This window comes from Neomonachus schauinslandi, chromosome 9 (assembly GCF_002201575.2).
Source record: "Neomonachus schauinslandi chromosome 9, ASM220157v2, whole genome shotgun sequence".
Taxonomy (NCBI): Eukaryota; Metazoa; Chordata; class Mammalia; order Carnivora; family Phocidae; genus Neomonachus; species Neomonachus schauinslandi.
Window position 1 is genome coordinate 90005964 of NC_058411.1, and position 20835 is coordinate 90026798.

The 20835-nt window shown below is 38.3% G+C and overlaps 1 protein-coding gene across 1 annotated transcript in view; it reads right to left on the bottom strand.

The window, feature by feature from the left end:
- Positions 1 to 20835, bottom strand: part of ATP8B4 (ATPase phospholipid transporting 8B4 (putative)) — a 243701-nt gene that overhangs the window by 184111 nt on the left and 38755 nt on the right. The window contains exon 3 of the mRNA XM_021693958.1: positions 3071 to 3184. Within this exon, the coding sequence (XP_021549633.1) occupies positions 3071 to 3184 (114 nt within the window). The remainder of the gene's footprint in view (positions 1 to 3070; positions 3185 to 20835) is intronic.

Sequence of the window (20835 nt, forward strand, 5' to 3'; positions counted from 1 at the left end):
CCAAAGAAGACATCCAAATGGCCAACAGACACATGAAAAAGTGCTCAATATCGCTCGGCATCAGGGAAATCCAAATCAAAACCTCAATGAGATACCACCTCACACCAGTCAGAATGGCTAAAATTAACAAGTCAGGAAACGACAGATGTTGGCGGGGATGCGGAGAAAGGGGAACCCTCCTACACTGTTGGTGGGAATGCAAGCTGGTGCAGCCACTCTGGAAAACTGTATGGAGGTTTCTCAAAAAGTTGAAAATAGAGCTAGCCTACGATCCAGCAATTGCACTACTGGGTATTTACCCCAAAGATACAAAAGTAGGGATCCAAAGGGGTACGTGCACCCCGATGTTTAGAGCAGCAATGTCTACAATAGCCAAACTATGGAAAGAGCCAAGATGTCCATCAACAGATGAATGGATAAAGAAGATGTGGTATATATATACAATGGAATATTATGCGGCCATCAAAAGGAATGAGATCTTGCCATTTGCAACGACGTGGATGGAACTGGAGGGTATTATGTTGAGTGAAATAAGTCAAACGGAGAAAGACATGTATCATATGATCTCACTGATATGAGGAATTCTTAATCTCAGGAAACAAACTGAGGGTTGCTGGAGTGGGGGGTGGGGTGGGAAGGATGGGGTGACTGGGTGATAGACACTGGGGAGGGTATGTGCTCTGGTAAGCGCTGTGAATTGTGCAAGACTGTTGAATCTCAGATCTGTACCTCTGAAACAAATAATGCAATATATGTTAAGAAAAAAAAAAAAGAAGAAGAAGAAGGTAGCGGGAGGGGAAGAATGAAGCGGGGGAAATCGGAGGGGGAGACGAACCATGAGAGACGATGGACTCTGAAAAAGAAACTGAGGGTTCTATAGGGGAGGGGGGTGGGAGGATGGGTTAGCCTGGTGGTGGGTATTGAGGAGGGCACATTCTGCATGGAGCACTGGGTGTTGTGCACAAACGATGAATCATGGAACACTTCATCTAAAACTAATGATGTAATGTATGGGGATTAACATAAGAATAAAAATAAAATAAAAAAATAAATAAATAAAATAAGAATGCAAAAAAAAATAAAATGGGCAGAAGACATGAACAGACATTTCTCCAGAGAAGACATACAAATGGCTAACAGACACGTGAAAAAATGTTCATCATCATTAGCCATCAGGGAAATTCAAATCAAAACCACATTGAGAAAGGTGGTTTTCAAATGGGGTTAGATACGGAGCTGCTTCAGAGCCATCAGGTAGGAAAGAGTGGGGTGGATACGGTCAGTATGGAGATCAAGCCCCAACAAAAACAGCTCTAAACTAAATCAATCTTATAAAGTAGCTTCCATATAACATTAAGAAAAAAATTCAAAATCCTCTGAGGTACCAATAAAAACATTGGCCTGAGTGGCAAAAAAGCTAGATTCTAGTCCTAGTGCTATCATTGACTCATGGTAAAAGCTTTACACATTACTTAACCTTTCTGGATTTCATTTCTTGGTCAACAGAAGAAAGAAGACTGGACTAAACCATCCCAAAGGCTCCTTCCAGATACAAAATTCTGTGAGCAAGAGCCTTTTGACTATACACAGAAAGCCATCAGAGAAATGAGCTCAAAATTCTGGAATGACATAAAGAGTTATATAATGAAACCAAAAGCAAATTCATGGGGGGGGGTGGGTAAGAAATCTTGGATTCCAAAGTCTTTTCAATAAATTGTAAGGTATACATTAACTGTGGGATTTCTGTTGTTTTGTTTTGTTGTGCCTGTTCAGCGCCCATTTCTTTTCAAGTATACCTTAGGAAACTATCTCACCCCTTCTACTGTCAGTACATACAATGTTGGCAGACTCATTCTATTCTGGCTCCACATTTTGGCATGCGATCTAGGTCAAGACAACTGTTGCTACAAATTCTTGAGCCACCATGGTTAGTTTATGGATAGTGATGTAACTCAGCATGGTCCGGTGAGAGCTAATTGCAAGATTGGTTTTAACAACCAAAAAAAAAAAAAAAAAAAAAAGATTCATTCTCTTTCTCTCTCCTTCTCTCTCTCTTTTCAATGTTGGGGTTGAAGCCAGGAGAATAAAGGTCTAGAGCTTTCAGGGGCCACCAGGTAAAGAGGACCTGGCTGAGTAAGGCCAACATGAACGAAAGAGAAGCCATATCCTAATGAAATAGTTTGCCCATGAATCCAGTCATACATGAAATGAGATATATTCCTAAATATATTTCCTTTTTGCCTAAACAAATTTAGGTTTCTGACACAACCAAAAGATTCTTAATACAAATAGTTATTCAATTAAATAAAAATAGTATTCAAAGCTATTAATCTGGACTGTGCATATCTAACCCATCTTTTTACTTCTAAAATTAACACAGAGCCCTGCACATTTTGAATGTACCACTTTGGTCTGATTAAATTACTCTAAAATACTAGGTAAATAACCAGCTCTCATGAACTGTTTATGTATATTCTTTGATTTATGCATTTTATTTCCTAAAATATCAGTAAAAGCTGAAATTTCATCTAAGCTCATATTTTAGTCAGATGGGAGAAAAAAAGGAAGTTTATTAACTACCAATTAACCACCAAAAACTGTAAAAAATAGTCACTCTACAGTGAAATAAGATATAGCATACATCATTTATTATATATATAAGAGATGCCACTGTTCTTAAAAGCAAATGAAATTTGCCCACTTATGTTCCACTAACTACTGCTCAGCTAGACTGCCTCAACTCTGGCACACCCACACTGTGAACTCGAGAAGGAGATAAAGAAAGGAGGGAGGCTATGGACAGTAATTATTAGGATTTGGTTTGGTTCAAATAAAGTACATAGCTGCATTCTAAAATGACCTCAGTGTTTAAAATGATGAATGCACTAGTTTTTACCCATTCCTAACCCTCCCACATTTGTGAAAAGAAACAGCAAAAATAACATTCGAAATCTGATAAGAATGGCTTTACCTAATCGTGAACATTTAGCTGAGTGAATTAGCTTACTTTTTCAAATTATATGAATACTTTTAACAAACAGATGATGAAGAAATACAACCTAAACATTACCTGTAAAATCAGAAGGAAAAGGAAATAGGCATTTGCCACTCTCTGGAACTGTTCAAATAAATTAATTGGCAAGAAGGTAAGAATGTTGTACTTGGATGTGTGGATACGATTATCCTGAAAAAGAAATAGCATCATGTTAGATTGGGGCAAGGCATTGCTCATTATCAGACAGCTCTAAAACTTACAAGGCTAAACATTAATTATGCCAGAACAAGACCGATTAACCAATTATCTAGAAAATTTTAAGTTTTCTTGGCCCAAGGTCTTTGTTTCCCAAGATGACACTCTCCTGATATAGGTGAAATCACTGGCCAGTGCCATAAAATCATCCATTATTTAAAAATGTATCAAGTACAATACCTGCCCCTGAGATATTTTACTCTTATGCATTCATTCATTTGGCAAATATTGCTTGAGTACCTACTGTATGCAGACACTGAGTTTCTGCTGGGGCCCGTGAGGTTGGAAGAAACTTCAGGGATTATCTGGTCCACCTTCCCACCCTTTAGATAACTCTGACAAAGGGATCCTAGGCCTGTCTTTGAAAGTCTGTGATGGAAAACTGACCACCGCACGAAGCAGCCTATTTCTATTTCAGATTTGGAACTGCTAGAAAGGTCTATTATGAGAAACCCAAATCTGCCTCCCTGTAACTTTTTACCATGTGCCAAATTCCATCTCCATGATCACCTACACAATGTCTAAGCCCTTTATATGTTGGAAACCTTCAAATATTTGAAGACCACTCACAGGACTTCCCCAAATCTTCTCTACTCTGATTCAGGCCTTCTCAAACCCCTCAGCCACTCCATGACTTATTTAATAGACATCTCTTCCTGATCAGTTGCTTCTAGATTATCCCAACCTCTCTGCATCTCTCTTAAAACATGCTGCACAGAACCAAACACATATTACAGATCTGATTCAACCAGCCCAAGTACAGTAGAGACTTTGATGTTGTGTGTTCTGGACTATTGTATTAACATACCTTAAAATTTCATCAGCATTTTAGCAATTGTATCTCTGTTGATTGAGTTTGGATGAGCCCTAAAATCTCTAGATCATTTCTTCATAAATCACTATGAAATCAGGTCTCCCCTTCCTAAACATTTATGGTTGATTTTTTTAAAATACTGATGTACAAGATCTTTCCCTATTATACCAATCTAATGAAAAAAATTAATTTTGAATATACCATCTTTAAACTAAATTTTTCTGCCATCAAAAATTTTCAAACATGTGGCTTTTATACATTCTTCCAAAGCTATAGACTAATACATTTCAAAGGACATGAATAAAGACCAAAAAAAATATTTTTTTTTAAAGATTTTATTTATTTATTTGACAGAGAGAGACACAGCGAGAGAGGGAACACAAGCAGGGGGAGTGGGAGAGGGTTAAACAGGCTTCCCGCGGAGCAGGGAGCCCGATGCGGGGCTCCATCCCAGGACCCTGGGATCATGACCTGAGCCGAAGGCAGACGCTTAACGACTGAGCCACCCAGGTGCCCCCCCCCAAAATATTTTTAATTAAAAAAGATAGGTTTCTGTGCTGATGGTGCTCTCGCAAACATGGTGAACATTTCTAAAACCACTGGGCTTCCTGCAAGGAGTGTAGTAAGCACCAACCCCACAAAGTGACACATTTGAGAAAGGCAGATTCTCTTTATGTCCAGGGAAAGCAATGTTATGACAGGAAGCAGAGTGGCTATGGTGAACAGACTGAGCTGATTTTCCGGCAAAAGGCTAAAACTACAAAGATTGTGCTGAGGCTTGAATATGTTGACCCCAACTACCGATCTAAGGGAATGGTGGCTATTAAGAGATGCAAGCAGGGGCGCCTGAGTGACTCAGTCAGTTGAGCATCTGACTCTTGATTTTGGCTCAGGTCATGATCTCAGGGTTGTGAGACTGAGCCCCCATGTGGGGCTCCGTACTGGGCATGGAGCCTGCTTAAGATTCTCTCTCTCCCTCTACCCCTCCCCCATCCCCATGGGCATGAGCATTTTGAACTGATAGGAGATAAAAAGAGAAACTGCCAAGTGATCCAGTTCTAAGCTTCATATTTTGTTATATTATGAAGACAATAAAATCTTAAGGTTATGTTCACTTCAAAAAATTAAAATTAAAAAACAATGGCAAACTACTAGAGACCTCTCCAGAGACTGTTAACATCTTTTTCAGTTGTTTATATAAAACATATTCAGCTTTATTTAACCATTTATAAATGCATGTAACTATATGCCCATGAGGCTTAACTCCATCTTCTCTACAAAGATAGCAAAATTTGGGGTGATAAGTCTTGCTGAAATTCTAAAGCAATATGCCCAGAGATTTTCCACCCACTCACATTTTAAAACTGAGGTTAGTTGGTGACTTATTTTAAGTGAACACTTCCAGTAATCACTGTTACTGTTATTAAAGAAAATATGGGCGCACCTGTTAAAATAGCCCTTTTTTTTTTGAGAGAGAGAGAGAGAGAGAGAAAACATGAGTGGTTGTGGTTGGGGGTTGGGGGAGGTATAGAGGAAGAGGGAGAGGAGGAATCTCCAGCAGACTCCATGCCCAGTGCAGAGCCTGACACAGGGCTCCATTTCACAACCCCGAGATCATGACCTGAGCCAAAATCAAGAGTCGGTCACTTAACTGACTGAGCCACCCAGGTGCCCCTTAAATAACCATTTTTAACATTTACCAGGAATCAGTGTGTCTAGCTCTGCAACAACAAGCTATGGGAGAATAAGAGAGGTGCCAAGCAAAGAGCTCCCAGCTTAGTTGGTCTGATACATAGTCATTACTGAAAACTGTTCTGTAAGCTGATGATGAGTATTTTACAGTGAGCTATCTACTCAAGGTCTGGGTTGGAAGGGAGGCTGTGAGAACTGTCAATCATGAAACATATTTCTAAGGAAGGAACGTGGAGAAAATAGGAGGAGGAAAGCTAAGGAGAAAAAGCAGTTAACTAAAAAAAAATCATATTTCTGTTTTATATTTTCTTCTAAGTTGAAACTAAAATGAGGTTAAGCCTGTATCTTGTAAAAGGACAGATGGAACATCTGCTGGGAAGCTCAAAACAATGACAGGAATTATAAAGAAATTCTCCTACAAAACTGAAAACCCACGCAGGTGAAAAGCCAATTGTGCAGGACAAAGTGATAATGCCAAAGGGGTCTGTGATGATTTTCTCCTATTTGTTTAACTTGACATATAGCAATGATCGTGACATTCTTTTGGCTCTGTTGTGACTTAGTCACAGATGATGCAAACCCTCATAGCTATGCCTGGGAACAAAGAACGAGGGCTCCCCCTCCTGGATTGTCTGTGGACCCATTTACCTTTCTTTTTCAATCGAAAGGAAAAAGTGTTTCTATTTCCACTGCCTTATCCAAGGATATGAGTGTAGGTAAGACCTTAAATATTCAGTCATTTCACTGAACCAGCCTATTGGCTTACAGTCAAATTTTAGTACAGTTCATTCCATAATACAGCACAGAAGATCTTCACCTCTATCCTCTTAGCATGACTTTTCCACCATGGACCACTAGAGACGACATCCCAATTCAGAAGAAATGAGGAAGGGGAGAAGGAAGAAGAGGGGAACAAGGAGAGAGGAGTACATCTGGAGAATCCAAACAGCATCTTTAGTGCTGAAAGAAGCCAGGCTGGAAGTCATGGCTTTAGTTTGTTAGCCAGGTGGACCAGTTAACTGACCCCATGATAAGGTAGACTTAACCACACAGTCGTGAGCAATTCCAGAGCAGCGAGGCCTCCCATGTCATGGGAAAGGAGTAGAGGAGTATCAGAGAATACCCGTTCCCTACAGGGAGCTTGCTTCCAAGAGGAAGATGGCAGAGCTGAGCTGGTGAGGCCCAGATACTCCTCTAAGACTGACACATCAAATAAATAACTCCACTACAAATTAAGTAAAGGGGTGGAAAGAGAAGTGTCACCCCAATAGAGATCCCTCCACCAGGAAGACAACATCAGGATGAGGAAAAAAAAGCATTGCTCCTCTAAAATATATTAATACCGGGGCACCTGGGTGGCTCAGTCGTTAAGCGTCTGCCTTCGGCTCAGGTCATGGTCCCAGGGTCCTGGGATCGAGCCCCACATTGGGCTCCCTGATCTGCGGGAAGCCTGCTTCTCCCTCTCCCACTCCCCCTGCTTGTGTTCCTTCTCTCGCTGTGTCTCTGTCAAATGAATAAATAAAATCTTTATAAAAAAATAAAATAAAATATATTAATACCAAGGCCCTGAGGTGGGCAGAAGATGGCTCAATTAGGGGTCTACAAAAGGGGCCATGAGGGTGTACTACAGAGGTCAGTACAAACTAAGGCTAGAGAGAGTAGTTCCTTGGAATCCATACTAAGAATTTGGGACTTTATCACAAAGACTAAAATTCTAAGTGGAGAGGAAATAACTGAAAAGTTACAAGCAAAGAAGCAACTTGATGAGATTCTAAGTTTAGAAGATTAGCCTAGCTACAGGGTGGAGAACAAGTTGGAAATGACATAAGAATAGATGAGAGAACACCAATGAGGTTTTTTAATTAGTCCAGGTGAGAGATGATGGGTGGCTTGGAACAGGGGGTGACAGAAATGTTGACAATGAATAATAATAATAATAATAATAATAATACAATGGCAGCTGATATATATCAAGCTCTTCCCATGTGTACTGCTCTAAGAGCTTTACAGTTCACAGCTCATTTTAGCCTCACAATATCCTTATGAAATAGGTACTATTATCCTCATCCCTCATAGAAGAGGAATCCCAGGTTTGGAGAGATTAAGTAATTTAAGCAGGGTTATACAGCTGATAAGTGGTAGAACCAGGATTTGAACCCAGGTACTCTGCTTCCAGAACCCACTCTTTTCAGCAGTGTACTTTCCCAATTCAGGGCAAAGCAGTTCTTTCTTCTGCTTTCAGATCAATCAGCCCTTGCTCTGTCCTCCACTCTGAATTTTTGGCCTGCTGCCACTTTCTTACCGAGGAAAATAATACTGTATATCTGCATTTTCCTCGAGTCAACCCTCTCTGTAGGAACTGTGGTTATCTATTGCCTGATGTATGATTACAGTTTCTTATGTTCTCTTTCAGTCCCCCTCAAGAGTGATTCTCTTGGTCCTTGACAAAGTTCAATGCAAGTAAATAGTACAGATAACCACTCCTTTAGCTTTCCAACAGAAGCAGCAGTGGCCAAAGTCCTTTACATTTTAACATTAACTATTTGGTACAGGGAAAGAATAAAGTAAAAATGATAAATTCTTCAAAAGTGGAACATCAAACTAAATATTAGCAAAATGGGAGGCATTATTTTTTATAATGAGATTCTATTGTGTAATCGTATTGCTAAGAAAACAAAGCAAATAGAAAATAACAAACACTGCTAAGTTAGTAAACAGAGCATTTAGGGAGTTATCTAAATTCTTCCACTGGAAACACAAAGCTAATAGTACTTTTCACGTACATATTTATAGGACTACTGTGGAGATAAAATGAGATCATAGATGTGAAAGCATTTTTGAGTTGAGTTTTATGTTGAAAGAATTAGACAAAATAAGATTTTTCTAAGCAATCCCCAAATAATCCAAATAGGTTTAGGAAATTCAATGTACTAGGCAGAATAAACTGGGTATTCCACAGTAACAAACAACTCCAGAGTCTTCATGGCTTAAAATAATAAAGGTTTATTTCTTGCTCATGCTACTTACTCAGCATGAGCCAGCAGGAAGACTCTGTTCACCATAGTTACTCACAATGGACCAGCCACCATCTCAGATACTTCCAATTGCAGTTCCAAAGGGAAAGAGAATGCTCTGTTTCATGCATACAAGTTAATGCTTCAACCCAAATGCTCACAACTCATTGATCAGAAAGAGTCACCACTTGCCCAAAAGGCAGAAAGCCAGAAACACTGATGGACACAACCAGAAATGGAAACTAAGTGTAATATTTAGAGAGTATAAGACACATCAACTATAAAAAATAAATATCAAAAACCAAACTTAGTGCTACAAATCCGTCTTATTTTAATGCTAGGTGTAACAGACATTTGACTATCTTCCCCTTCCCCTCAGCTAAGAGTGCTCCAAATTACTTAGTCTTGTGGTCTGGATGAATTCAATTCTCATCTATAACTCCAGTGTCAGACCCAGATTAGTTTAAGCCAACTACATGGCCCATCTTCCTAATTACAATTTTGAGTTCAGGGATTAGCACATGACCCATGTCAATTCTGGGAATTTGCTGGAGATGTTGGCTTTCTCTTTCCTACTGGATTCCAACCTGGAAGCAAGTAGCCCTAGGGATCACTGACAGCATCTTGGGACCATGGGTGGGGAGGCTGCCAAAAATAAATTCTACACTGAAGATTCAGGGCCAGGAAATGCAGAGAAAGAAACTAGACCAAGCCTCTCCTGAGGCTAGCCCTATTTCTAGACTTCTCAGTTATATGATTTGTTCATTTATTTTATTGTCTAAGTCAATTTCAGTTAATTTTTCTTTTACTCCCAATCAACCAAATACCAGATAAGAACATTAATAATACATACAAGATCAGTTTACATTTTTGTACAGTAGTGTATTTTATCTCTATATTTGCCTTAAAGAATGAGTCACAGAAGGCCAAGTCTAAATGCATCTGGTGGTTGTCTGGGGACATTGCCTGCGTCTGTGATCCCACAGGCCAAACCCCAGGAGCTTTCGCAATGAGTACCACAGTTTCCACACTCAGAAGATCTTCCCTCCCACATTTGATGAAACATTTTTATGTCATGACAGCTATAAAAAGTAACTGTCAGGAGCTTGAGAGGGAAAGAGCCTAATATTCTTGCCATTAGAGGAGACAGATAGATGGTACAACATGGATTTCAGAAAGAGAAATAGTCCTGATTCTTAAAGAGAAATTATCTCTAAACCATAAAATAAAACCCAAAAAGAGACGGTATCCACAGAACACTTGCATAAAAAAAAAAAAGGAAGTGGGCTAAAGGCATTTGCACCACTCAGGAAATAAGTGAAACAGCCATGTTTGTGCAAAGGTCCCAGAAGAATTCATGTATGGGACAAATGAGCCTGGAGATTGGGTGTCTGGCACCTCACCGACACCAAGCAGAACCACAACTCCTCAGTATTAGTGAAATGGTGCCCGGTGAGGAATGTACAGCATTCAGGGCTGGGAGGCATGGCAAGATGATAGTGCTCCTTTATGAACACTGCTGAGTGAGGGTGGAGCCACAGAAGAGGCTTTACAGAGAGCCATCAATAAACATCATCATCGTTACCACCATCACCATCTTCCTAAGGTTTTCCTGAGCCTGGGCTCCACAGTGTGAACAAAAGCATTTGTGGGGAGGTAAAGAGGAGAGGGCACATTTCCCCTAACATTCATCCATTCATACAACTAAGGGCATTTCATGTGACAGGCACTGTCATTGAGCCAGGACTACAGATGTGAATAGACAAAGTCTCTACCCTCCTAGAGCAAGTTTGTACTTTAGTTGTGGGGAGAGAGGCAGGAACAAACAAACTTATAAACTGATCACACAGTTAAAGATCAGTGCTATTTAGAAAACAGTGAGCAATAGAACAGGAGCACCTTGAGGTTATTAATGTTTAATGCACAGATTTTCTTGACTATGTATACACACACATACATACATGCTATATATGTATACATTCTTACATTTATATACATATATAACTACGTACATACAAATACATAAAGTAAATATATGTATATTGGGAATGTTTTCTTTTTTCCTTGCTAGGTATTTAATCTGGGAAACATATTTGGATTTATTTTTTTATTAAAGTATAGTTGAAATACAATGTTAAATTAATCTCAGGTATAGGACATAGTGAGTTGACAATTCTATACATTACTCAAGGCTCACCATGGTAATTGTAGTCACCATACAACGTTATGACAATCTTATTAGCTATATTCCCTATATGCTTTACTTTTTATCTCTGCAACTTATTTTATAAGTGAAAGTTTGTACCTCCTAATTTTCTTTACCTATTTCGCCCATCCTCCCACCACCCTCCATCTGGCAGCCACCAGTTTGTTCTCTGCATTTAGGAGTCTGATTCTGTCTTTTTGTCTGTTCATTTGTTTTGTTTTTTAGATTCCACATATAAGTGGTCTTTCTTTGACTTATTTCACTTAACATAATACCCTCTAGGTCACAAATGGCAAAATTTCATTCCTTTTTAATGGTGGAGTAGTATTTCATCATATATATACATCACATCTTCTTTATACATTCATCTATCAAAAGACACAGGAAGATTTTCTTTTTGTAAGTAGGAAACATGCTCAAAAAAAGTTTGAAAATTGCCAGACTAAATATTGTTATAATCAAAGAAAATGAATATGACCCACGTGTTACCAAGACTTGGATGTGAAATGAAGAAAGTATGACTGTGTGTGTAATGGTGTTGCTGTGTCATACAATGACACCTGCTAACATGTATGGTCTCCCCACATAGGCCAAGCACTGTGCTGAGCACTGTGCATACATCATCTCACATAATCTTCAAAAAATCTAATGAGCTGTTGCTACTTCAGCACCATTTTGCAAATGAAGAAATTGAGGCTTAGAGCGGTTACAGGGCTGCCCATAAAAGCTGTTTTGTAGAGTCATGTGTTCTCCCAAATGGTATGTGTTTCCTGGGAAATGAGCCAGAAACAAGGAATATCTGGACTCCCTCTTGATTAATAAATCCACTGACCCTCCTAGAACGTTCTCTGGTAAAGAAAATTCCCTTTCTAAACCAAAGGACCATGAAAGATGCACATTAATTCAATCAGCTAAAGCAGTGACTTTCAGTGCCTTCAATCTAGGGAAAGCATAATCGGGCTTGTCTAGGGAGTTTCATTTCCCATCTAGACCTCAGAAACACAGACAGTGGGTAGGCAAGCTTTCAGCCTCAGTCTCCCCCCAGAGCAAATCTGCCTGGCAGTAACATAAACCTCATTTTCTTTTCTATCTTCAGAACTTAGTTTAGTTTTCCAGCTTCTGCAAGACTGTTCTAGAACTAGTAAATGGCCTAAGAATAGTAATTTGTCTACAAAGAACTAATTTTGGACAATTACCAGGGGGACAAATTAAATTTCCCTGAGATTAATTTAATTTTTTTTCCTCCAGGGTGTTTAGATGCATACAACATATAAAGCGTTCTAACTAGGTCCAAAAAAAAATGTTAACTTTTCTTTTGTGACATCTGAAAAAGTAAAAATACTCTTAAAATTATACAGGTTGAGAGAGAGAGAGAACTAGTATATGCTTTCTCCAGGGAGCTAAGATATAAAACAAAAGGAAGCCATATAAAAGAGGAAAAAAAAAATCAAAGGTTGTATTTCAGTGGGACTTTCATAGGGCATCCCTAATGATTTGTTTGCCTGTTTCTGCTTTGCCAGAGCTCTTCTGTGCCTCCTCCTTGTAGATCTGCCATCTGTGGGGAAGCAGATCCCCAGCTTGGGCCTATTGGCCCATCTCACTCTAGGGCTTTAGAGTTCCTAGACAACCAGAGTGAACATTTCTTTGAGTTGATATGGAGCTGGCTTGCTCAGGCCCAATTCCTGAACCACAAGAGTATCTTTGGACAACATAGTGTATACGAGTTGCTTTGTTTATTAGGACTAAAAATTAGACCATGTTCACACTGCTGTGCCATCTGGGAACTAGGCCAAATTTCAGGCAAGACCTCAGCATTTATGACAATAATAAAGGCACAATGGAAAAGTCCAGTTAATGAGGAGACACCCATGAAAAATTTCCCGAAGGGCCAAGGGGTTATAACAACACACTACAAATAGTCTAATCTTTCTAGGATTCTACCTCTTACACTAGAGTGCTACACAAATAACACCATGCAATTTTCTCCTAAACCCCTGGGGATCAGTTGAGAAGTGTGTACATCTCTGAATTCCCACCCCCAGCAGAGTGCTGGGGCAATTAGGACCCATGGCCAACTTATAGAGATGCCCTCCTACAACATTCCTATCTTTTCTTGGTCTCCAGCCCATTCTCATCCAGGGTTGGGCAATAAATCTAAATTCAGACAAACCCACATCACCTGACTTTCTGATTTTTTTTGTCTTTTGAGTAGTTTTTACTTGAGAGTAAAGGATAAAGGAGAGGGAAGGATAAAGGACCAGCTGGAACACAAGGAAAAGAAAATTCTCTACATGGAATGGGAGAAGAGCGAGGCTTCAAAGTATCTTCTATAATTAAAACACAATAGCAACAATAATAGTTTATAAATAAATTGAAGTGTCAATCTTTTATTTTTGTGATCACATCATCTACAAAGAGTTTAATGAGTTTTCAGCAATTTTTGCTTAGGATGGTCTAAGTTACATGAAGACTAAATTTGCTTCGGGGAACTGGAAATGGCGCTCCCTGGTGACACACATAAAAACAGGCAGTTTTCTTTTGTAGGAGCAGACATAGAGATTCAGTAAGAAGCTCATGTGAGTGCTGAGCAGAGCATGATATGCACAGAGAAAATGCACAGTGCCTTCAAATGCCATTCAAAACTCACTAAGACAGATGCTCTACATCGCTCAACTGATTTGCAGCTGAGCTGCTCACAGAACAGTTCTAAGTACTAGGCTCCAGGGCTCCAGTGGGGATTTGTTTATTTAATAGTTAGTGATCCACCCAAGCATCACTGGGAGGCCAGCTAGGAGTAACAGTGAGGGCACAAAGCAGACCAGATCCTTTCCCCTGTTTCCTGAATGAAGAAAGAAATGAATGAATGAATGAAGGGAGGCAGGGAGAAAACAAGGACAGGCTCCTAGTTGCATCACCCACACCTTTTCCATCATCTCATTCTACTTCCTTCACATTCCTCTTTCCCAGTGCCTTCCTTTTATACATTCCTCCTCCTGATTGACTCCATCTGAGGTAAGGGTTCCAAAAGTTCATCCAGACTCCTATGCAAGTGTGTTGGTTTGGGGGAAGAAAAAGCCAAAGAGTTTGGCAGAAGAGAATCAGGAGGTATTTCGTGGGAATAGAAGCCCATGCTCTGTGACCCTCTACTGAGGGTCACCTATGGCAATATAAGTAAAGACAAAGGATGTAAAGGGGGCGGAGGATAGGATCTGACTATGGCATGTGGCCTGAGGATTTTAGGAGAAACTGGTTTTCCCAAATGGTTGTTTTACTTATAATAACAAAGGATGTCAAATCCATTTTAGATATTCTCTTCCCACAATAGTCCTTTTCCAGGGAAATAATTTGCCTATATCCTCAGTAAGGAAAGTGACACCCAGAAAGGCTAAAAACACTTGAAAAGGTCAAGCCAGTCATGAGCCACAGCACCCTGATGAAAGATCTTGGAAACAGTAAACTGCCAGGCAACTAGGTAGAGATGGGAAGATATGGGGAGGGAAGCTGGAAAATAGAAGGTATGGCATAGTCCACCCTAAATAGCTTCACCTGAACGCACTTTACTTACCATCGCATATACCTCAGGAAGGGACTTATCACAGCCTAGATCACCAACATTGTACACCACCCACCCTGTGAATTCAAACTGGATTTTGCATTTGTGAATGAGCCCCATTGTTTCCCTGAAAATACTATTAAAATATCCTAGGTTTCTGTTGTAAAATCACAATATAAAATACTTTTCAACATGTGCCCTCTTATTCATGACAGACAACTATTTTGACAGAGGCTATTATAAAGGAGAAGGGGTAGGCAAAGGAAAGGCAGGGAGACAGATGGAAAGAAGGGAGTTAAGAAGGCGGACCTGCCTTAAAGAAAGGAATTACATGTAGAAGACAAAAAAAAAAATCAAACTTCCAATTTAAAATTCATAGATTGAGAAGATGCTCCCTGCAAGCCCCCTTGTTTCAGGAAAGCTTCAAGAGCTTCTTGAAGACGTTTTCCCAAAAAATCTAAGTCATATTCCCCATAAAGAAACAACAATCCAGTTAATAAGTACTTACTGAATGCCAATTGTCCCAAGAAATAATTGAGTATTAGGAAAAAGTGAGGGCTTGGATTCCTCAATCTGCGTGGTGACTCAACATTTTACCAGCTAAGTAACCTTGGAAAAATATCTCCTAGTCCCTCCAATCTTCAGTGTCCCTATCTATAAAATGTGGGTAATAATATCTACCATGCATGTGAAGATTAACCGAGAACACATTTAAAGTATTAGCATTATGCTTGATAATTAAATACTTCTTTTCCCTCCTCACCTCTTTGTTTTTGTCAAAATCTTCAGGGCACTCCTAACTAAAATAAGAATAGAGGATTGGTCCATTGCTCTTTTTTTTTTTTTTGGTCCATTGCTTCTGAAACCCAAATGTATATATAAATCCTTTGGGGGTTTTGTTAAAATGCAGATTTTGAGTCAATAGTTGGAGAGGAGGGACTGCGATTCTGCATATCTAATAAGCTCCTGATGAAGCCAGTGATGCTGGTCTGAGGTCTGTGGACCACACCTCAAGAAGCAAAATATTAAATAACCTCTAAGAGTACTAATAAGCACAAATTTCTGTTATATAAGCAAGGCTGCATGTATTTTTTAAAAGCCTATGTAAATAATTAGATTAGTAGTACAAATCCAAAAAGTCCCATTTGTGCACTATAGATCATGAACTTTCAGAGAACACTTGATTTCACTAATAAACCATGGAACTAAATCATCACAAATAAATGCCTTACACCAGGACTTAGACTATAAAGACAAAATGTCCTTTTGACCCAGCTGAAGATATTCTTCCAGACTTATCCTTTAATCCTTCAAGAAAAATACACTGAATGAAAAGAAAAATCATTGGGGGAAAATGGAGGTTTTTCACACATTTTCAATTTAAGCTCTTACAAATAGAAGATCAGACCAAGGATTAAGTTGGAAAACACAGGACTATGGAAGAAATTCCATAGGTATATGAAAGCAAGGGGGAGCACAGCAGGGTGAGGAGAAGAAATAGAAGTGCAAGAAACCCTTTTCTTAAAATGCTGACATGCAAAATGCAAAATACTGATCATTTGCACAGGCAATAGCGTGTAGGCCCTGTATGGCTTCAGGAATTTATTTGTAATTATTTGTTCATAAAACAAATTCAGAATTATTCCTGACGTTAAAATATTTGAAGTATTGATTTTCAGAAATCGTATATATATCACATTTGATTTAAACAAAAAAAAATTCAACTACCCTTCATACTCAAAAAATTTAATTCCAGTCTGTCCCAGGAATACTTTTGAATGAGCTCATCATTTTCTTCAGTCAGTTTAGGTTGAGATGGGCTAAAAGGTGACTGACACTTGACCTTTGGCCAAATGGTTCCCCAAATCCAGACAGACCATTTTTATATAAATGCAACATGGTATTTTACCATTCTTTCATAATTTTTAAAAGACATAATTACCAATACAACTTTAAGAAAATGATTCATCTTTTTTTAGGAAATTGTCTTCTTTACCCAGATATAGTGAAAATGCTAATTATAAGTCTAACACTATTCATTTTCATACTTAATATTACAATGTCTTATACTGTTATTTCATTCATGCATACAAAATGATCTCAAAATTCCAAGGGGATAGCAAACTCTTGAAGGGCTAAGAATTATTTTATACCTTTTTAAGTCTCTAAAGTATTTAACAAAGTGACAAACACTCACTAATTACTTGATACAAGGCTGAAAACCCAACTGGAAAATACAAAATAATACATGGGGAGAAAAGCAATTCCATTTATCAAAACAAAACATGAGCTAATATAATTATTAGTAATTCACAAAAAAAACCAGTAATTTCCAGTACAAAACCTGGAGAACTACTTTTACCAAAATAAGCATATTTTTCACAATTTTTAGCACACCATCTTCATACAGTTTATTACCAGATCAGAGAGCAAGGGAGAAGGAAAAAAGTGAAACATTTCTTTAACGTATTTTCTCACCTAGAAAAGTCTGAACAACGCTGTCTCTGCAAAACATTATGAAGTTCAGCCCATTTGTGCTTCTAACCTCAAAAATGTCTTGCTTAGAACAATGGCGTTTTTGTGGCATTTGGGCTACAGGAGTATTTAAAATATCGCAACATGGAACTAAGTGGTTTGCAAGAATCATAGAAACATGACTTGGAAAGGAATCTTTAAAGCTCAATTATTTCTTCCACCCTTCTGCTTCCATATAGAAGCCATCTAACCAGCACTGTAACAACTTAAAAAAAAAATGTCTGCTTATTAAGATAAAAAGCAATAAACTTAAAAATTAGGTTGGTAGCAAGGAGAGTTAACTATAGAAATTAGAAACTACCTAAGTCAGAAATTCATAATGATTAATGGTCCAATGGCATCTATAGGGAGGTATCTAGTGATGTGTCCTCAACTGTGTTGTACTCAAATTTTTATTACTAACTTAGAATAGTGATTCTCAACCCTGTTTGCTAATTAGAATCACCCAGAAAGCTTTAAAAATATACCAGTGGTTGGACTCCACTTCCAGAGCTTTTGATTTAACTGGCCCATTGGATTAGATATCAGTGAAGATGCAGAAGACATGCTCGTAAGTCTGCATATGACACAATAATGAAAGAGATATTTAATGACAGAGGAAATACCTGTTGTGTGTCAAGTTCTATGGCAAGCAAGATAAGAGAGAAATGTGACACAGTCTTTGTCATTAATGATGAAAATGAAATTAATAAGAGATTAAGAGGAGTCAACAATCACCAAAAAGCTAGTACAATCTTAGACTGCAGTAATAGTTCTTCTTCTGCTACTTCTAGCTGCTCAAATAACTTCTAAAATACGGTGTTTGACTCTGGAACAACCCACTTTACGGGGTTGGTTATAGAAAAGTTGAAACTCTTTGGGGAAAAAAGGGGGGGGTTGCAGGTGACTGTCCTGGAGATTAGTCTAATCAATGAGCCCAAGTTTGGTATTTTAAATACATTATCAGGTTTGTCATGTGAATCAGGACACATGTTTGCTCAGCTTTGGCCTCAGAAGAAAAGCTAAACCAATAGATAATAAAGAGAAAAATCAATTTAGCTCAACTGAAGGAAAAACTGTTTAATAATCAAAACTACCCAAAGACAGAGCCCCAGAGAAGTTCCAAATTCAGTCAATAAATACAAAGGTTGAAAATATGTTATGGATAGGGTGACAGTCCCAGTTTATGCCCATTGTCTTGGCAAAATAACTAATAGGATCTCCTTTCATTCTCAAAAGTATCCTGGTTCGGAAGATAAATTATCTATTCTCCCTAGTTTGGAAGCATCATCAGAATAATTAAAGAAAAATTGAGCCAGGTGGGACCCCACACCCCTCACCCTTTCCCACTAAAGAGAGGTGGTGAGTTGCCCTCTTGTAAGGGATATAAACAAAGACTGGATATGCAGTCAGTGAGAATTCTGTAGAGAGAAGTGGATGGGAAAGCTTGAAAGGATAATTCCACACTGATATTCTATAATGAACTTAAGCTAACTTCTTTACAGCACCAGAGAAGTCAGTCAGGTTTTTCGATTTGTATGAAGCAACTCTTGTTCCCTGCATTTTTCAACTATTGGTGTGGAATGATGTCACCATCTGCAACCTATGCAAAAAGCACCTGGACAGCCACAGCCATAATGATGTGACCTTGTTTCACAGCAAGATTCACAACCAAGGAGCATGAATGAAACCCAGAACAATTAGGGCTGCTAGAGAAGTCAAGACAGGGGTACCAGCAGAGATTTATATCACTGATCTAGATACAGGAATCTGATTGCTGTCCTGTGTTTAATTCCTCAAAGAACAAGCTTTCTCTAGTCAAGCCAGAACATTATTAAAGATAGATACACGGAGTTACAACTACAACCTTACCTACATGCACATATTCATGCAACACACATAGATTTATACCCATACATATATAGCTCCTAACCAACTCCTAGGATCGTTTTTAAAGTATCTTCCAGTTTGACTTTCATGCCTAAATAGCTTACCTTTGTAAGAAACTGCAGAAAAAAGACAGATACAAAATACAACAGTAATCTGACCACTGGTTTCATAATTGTGGACATGAATTTGAGACATTTTTAACACAAACTATTTGATTAATTTTGCAACTACAAAATCTAAAATACAGTAATCACCATCTTTTCATAGCATGATTCACAGAACAAAACTATTTGGTCCAATAAAGAAAACTACAAAACAAGATAAAAACCACTTTGAAACCGTTGGGGTTGTTGGTTTTTCCATTAACTTCTCAACTGTTACTGAACTTGCCCAATTTTATCCACATGATTGATTTATGTATAACTTTTACAAACCTTTTGCCAACAAAGGAAACTGCATTTGCATTGCTCACTCCACACAGGAAGTTCTCTTCCTGCTCCATCTTTTCATTTCTTGGTCTTGGTTTAAAATTTACACCACTGTATCCTGACAATAATGAGCTCTAAAATTCTAACATCAAAATTAGCTTATTTTAATTCTTCTAATTCCAATTACATATTGTTTGGAAACTTTTCAATTTCATGTCATTGCAATGAAGAAAGCAAAACTTAAAAAAAATCTGTGTGTCTTTACTTGAAATTTACTTCACAAACAAATGAAATGGAACAAGTTTATGAGGACACTGAAATTATCTCAAGCCTAGAACAGGTAAATAACAAGCAAACGTTTCAGAGTTTTAGAGTTTAACTAGATTCCTTAATTACCTTAATGTGCCATTTTAGAACAATTCAGAGGCTAAAACAAAAGATTAAAACAGACTAACCAAATTAAAGAGATGAGGAATCAGACAAATGCTTAGCCAAAGAATAACACTATTTAAATAAATCATATGTCAAAGAGATAAAATATTTATACTTTTAAACTCTTAAATCCGAAAAGAAAATGAAGTCCAAAAATTACCTTTTCTCCTACAAGTAAAAAGGAAAAACTTCTGTCACGTAGAACATAGAATAATTTACACAGATATTAACAGCACACAAAACAGAAGACATTTTCAATGTTTGCTAAAAAACCACTGTTGCTATGGGAATACCCCAATACAAAACACAGCAACCAACAACCAGAAACCCATAACAAATGCGAGTTTCTGGCACTTTCCACAACTAATTCCAACTTGTCACACTGCTTGTCATCATCTGTACTCTTCGGTTGGTGCAGAAATTACTCTGGTAATCAGGCCTATTGGTGAGGATCTCTCACCAATAGTTGGCACTGCAACTTGGCACTGCACGTTGGCACTGCAACTATACTACTCAGGAAGAAAAGAAAGAGAAACCCAAATTTCCCGTCAGGTTGGGGATTAAAGCAGGAGTCAGATGTGTCCCAGCATGTTGATATCCCAAGAGTCTCCCCCGAAAAAATACTTGAGTTTTACCTTCCCATGGACTTGGATAGCCAAAATAGGTAAGAAGATTCATTCAAAAATGTACTTAATTTCAGTGAGCCTGAAAGCTTTTATACTACTTCTTTTTTATTGCAAATTCTTAATTGAGTGGACTATACCCCACGCCCTTCTTTTTTGCATATTCTTTCTGCCCTTTGACTTCCAAATCCCCACTTAAAAAAATAATAATAAAACTGTTTTCTTCAGGTCCTCTAATTGCTCCCTTCTGATAAAGTATGGAAGTTCCTCAAAAAAATAAGAACAGAAACACCATATGATCCAATAATTCCAGTACTAGGTATTTACCCAAAGAAAATGAAAATACTAACTCAAAAAGATATATGCACCCCTATGTTTACTGCAGCATTATTTACAATAGCCAAGGTATGGAAGCAGCC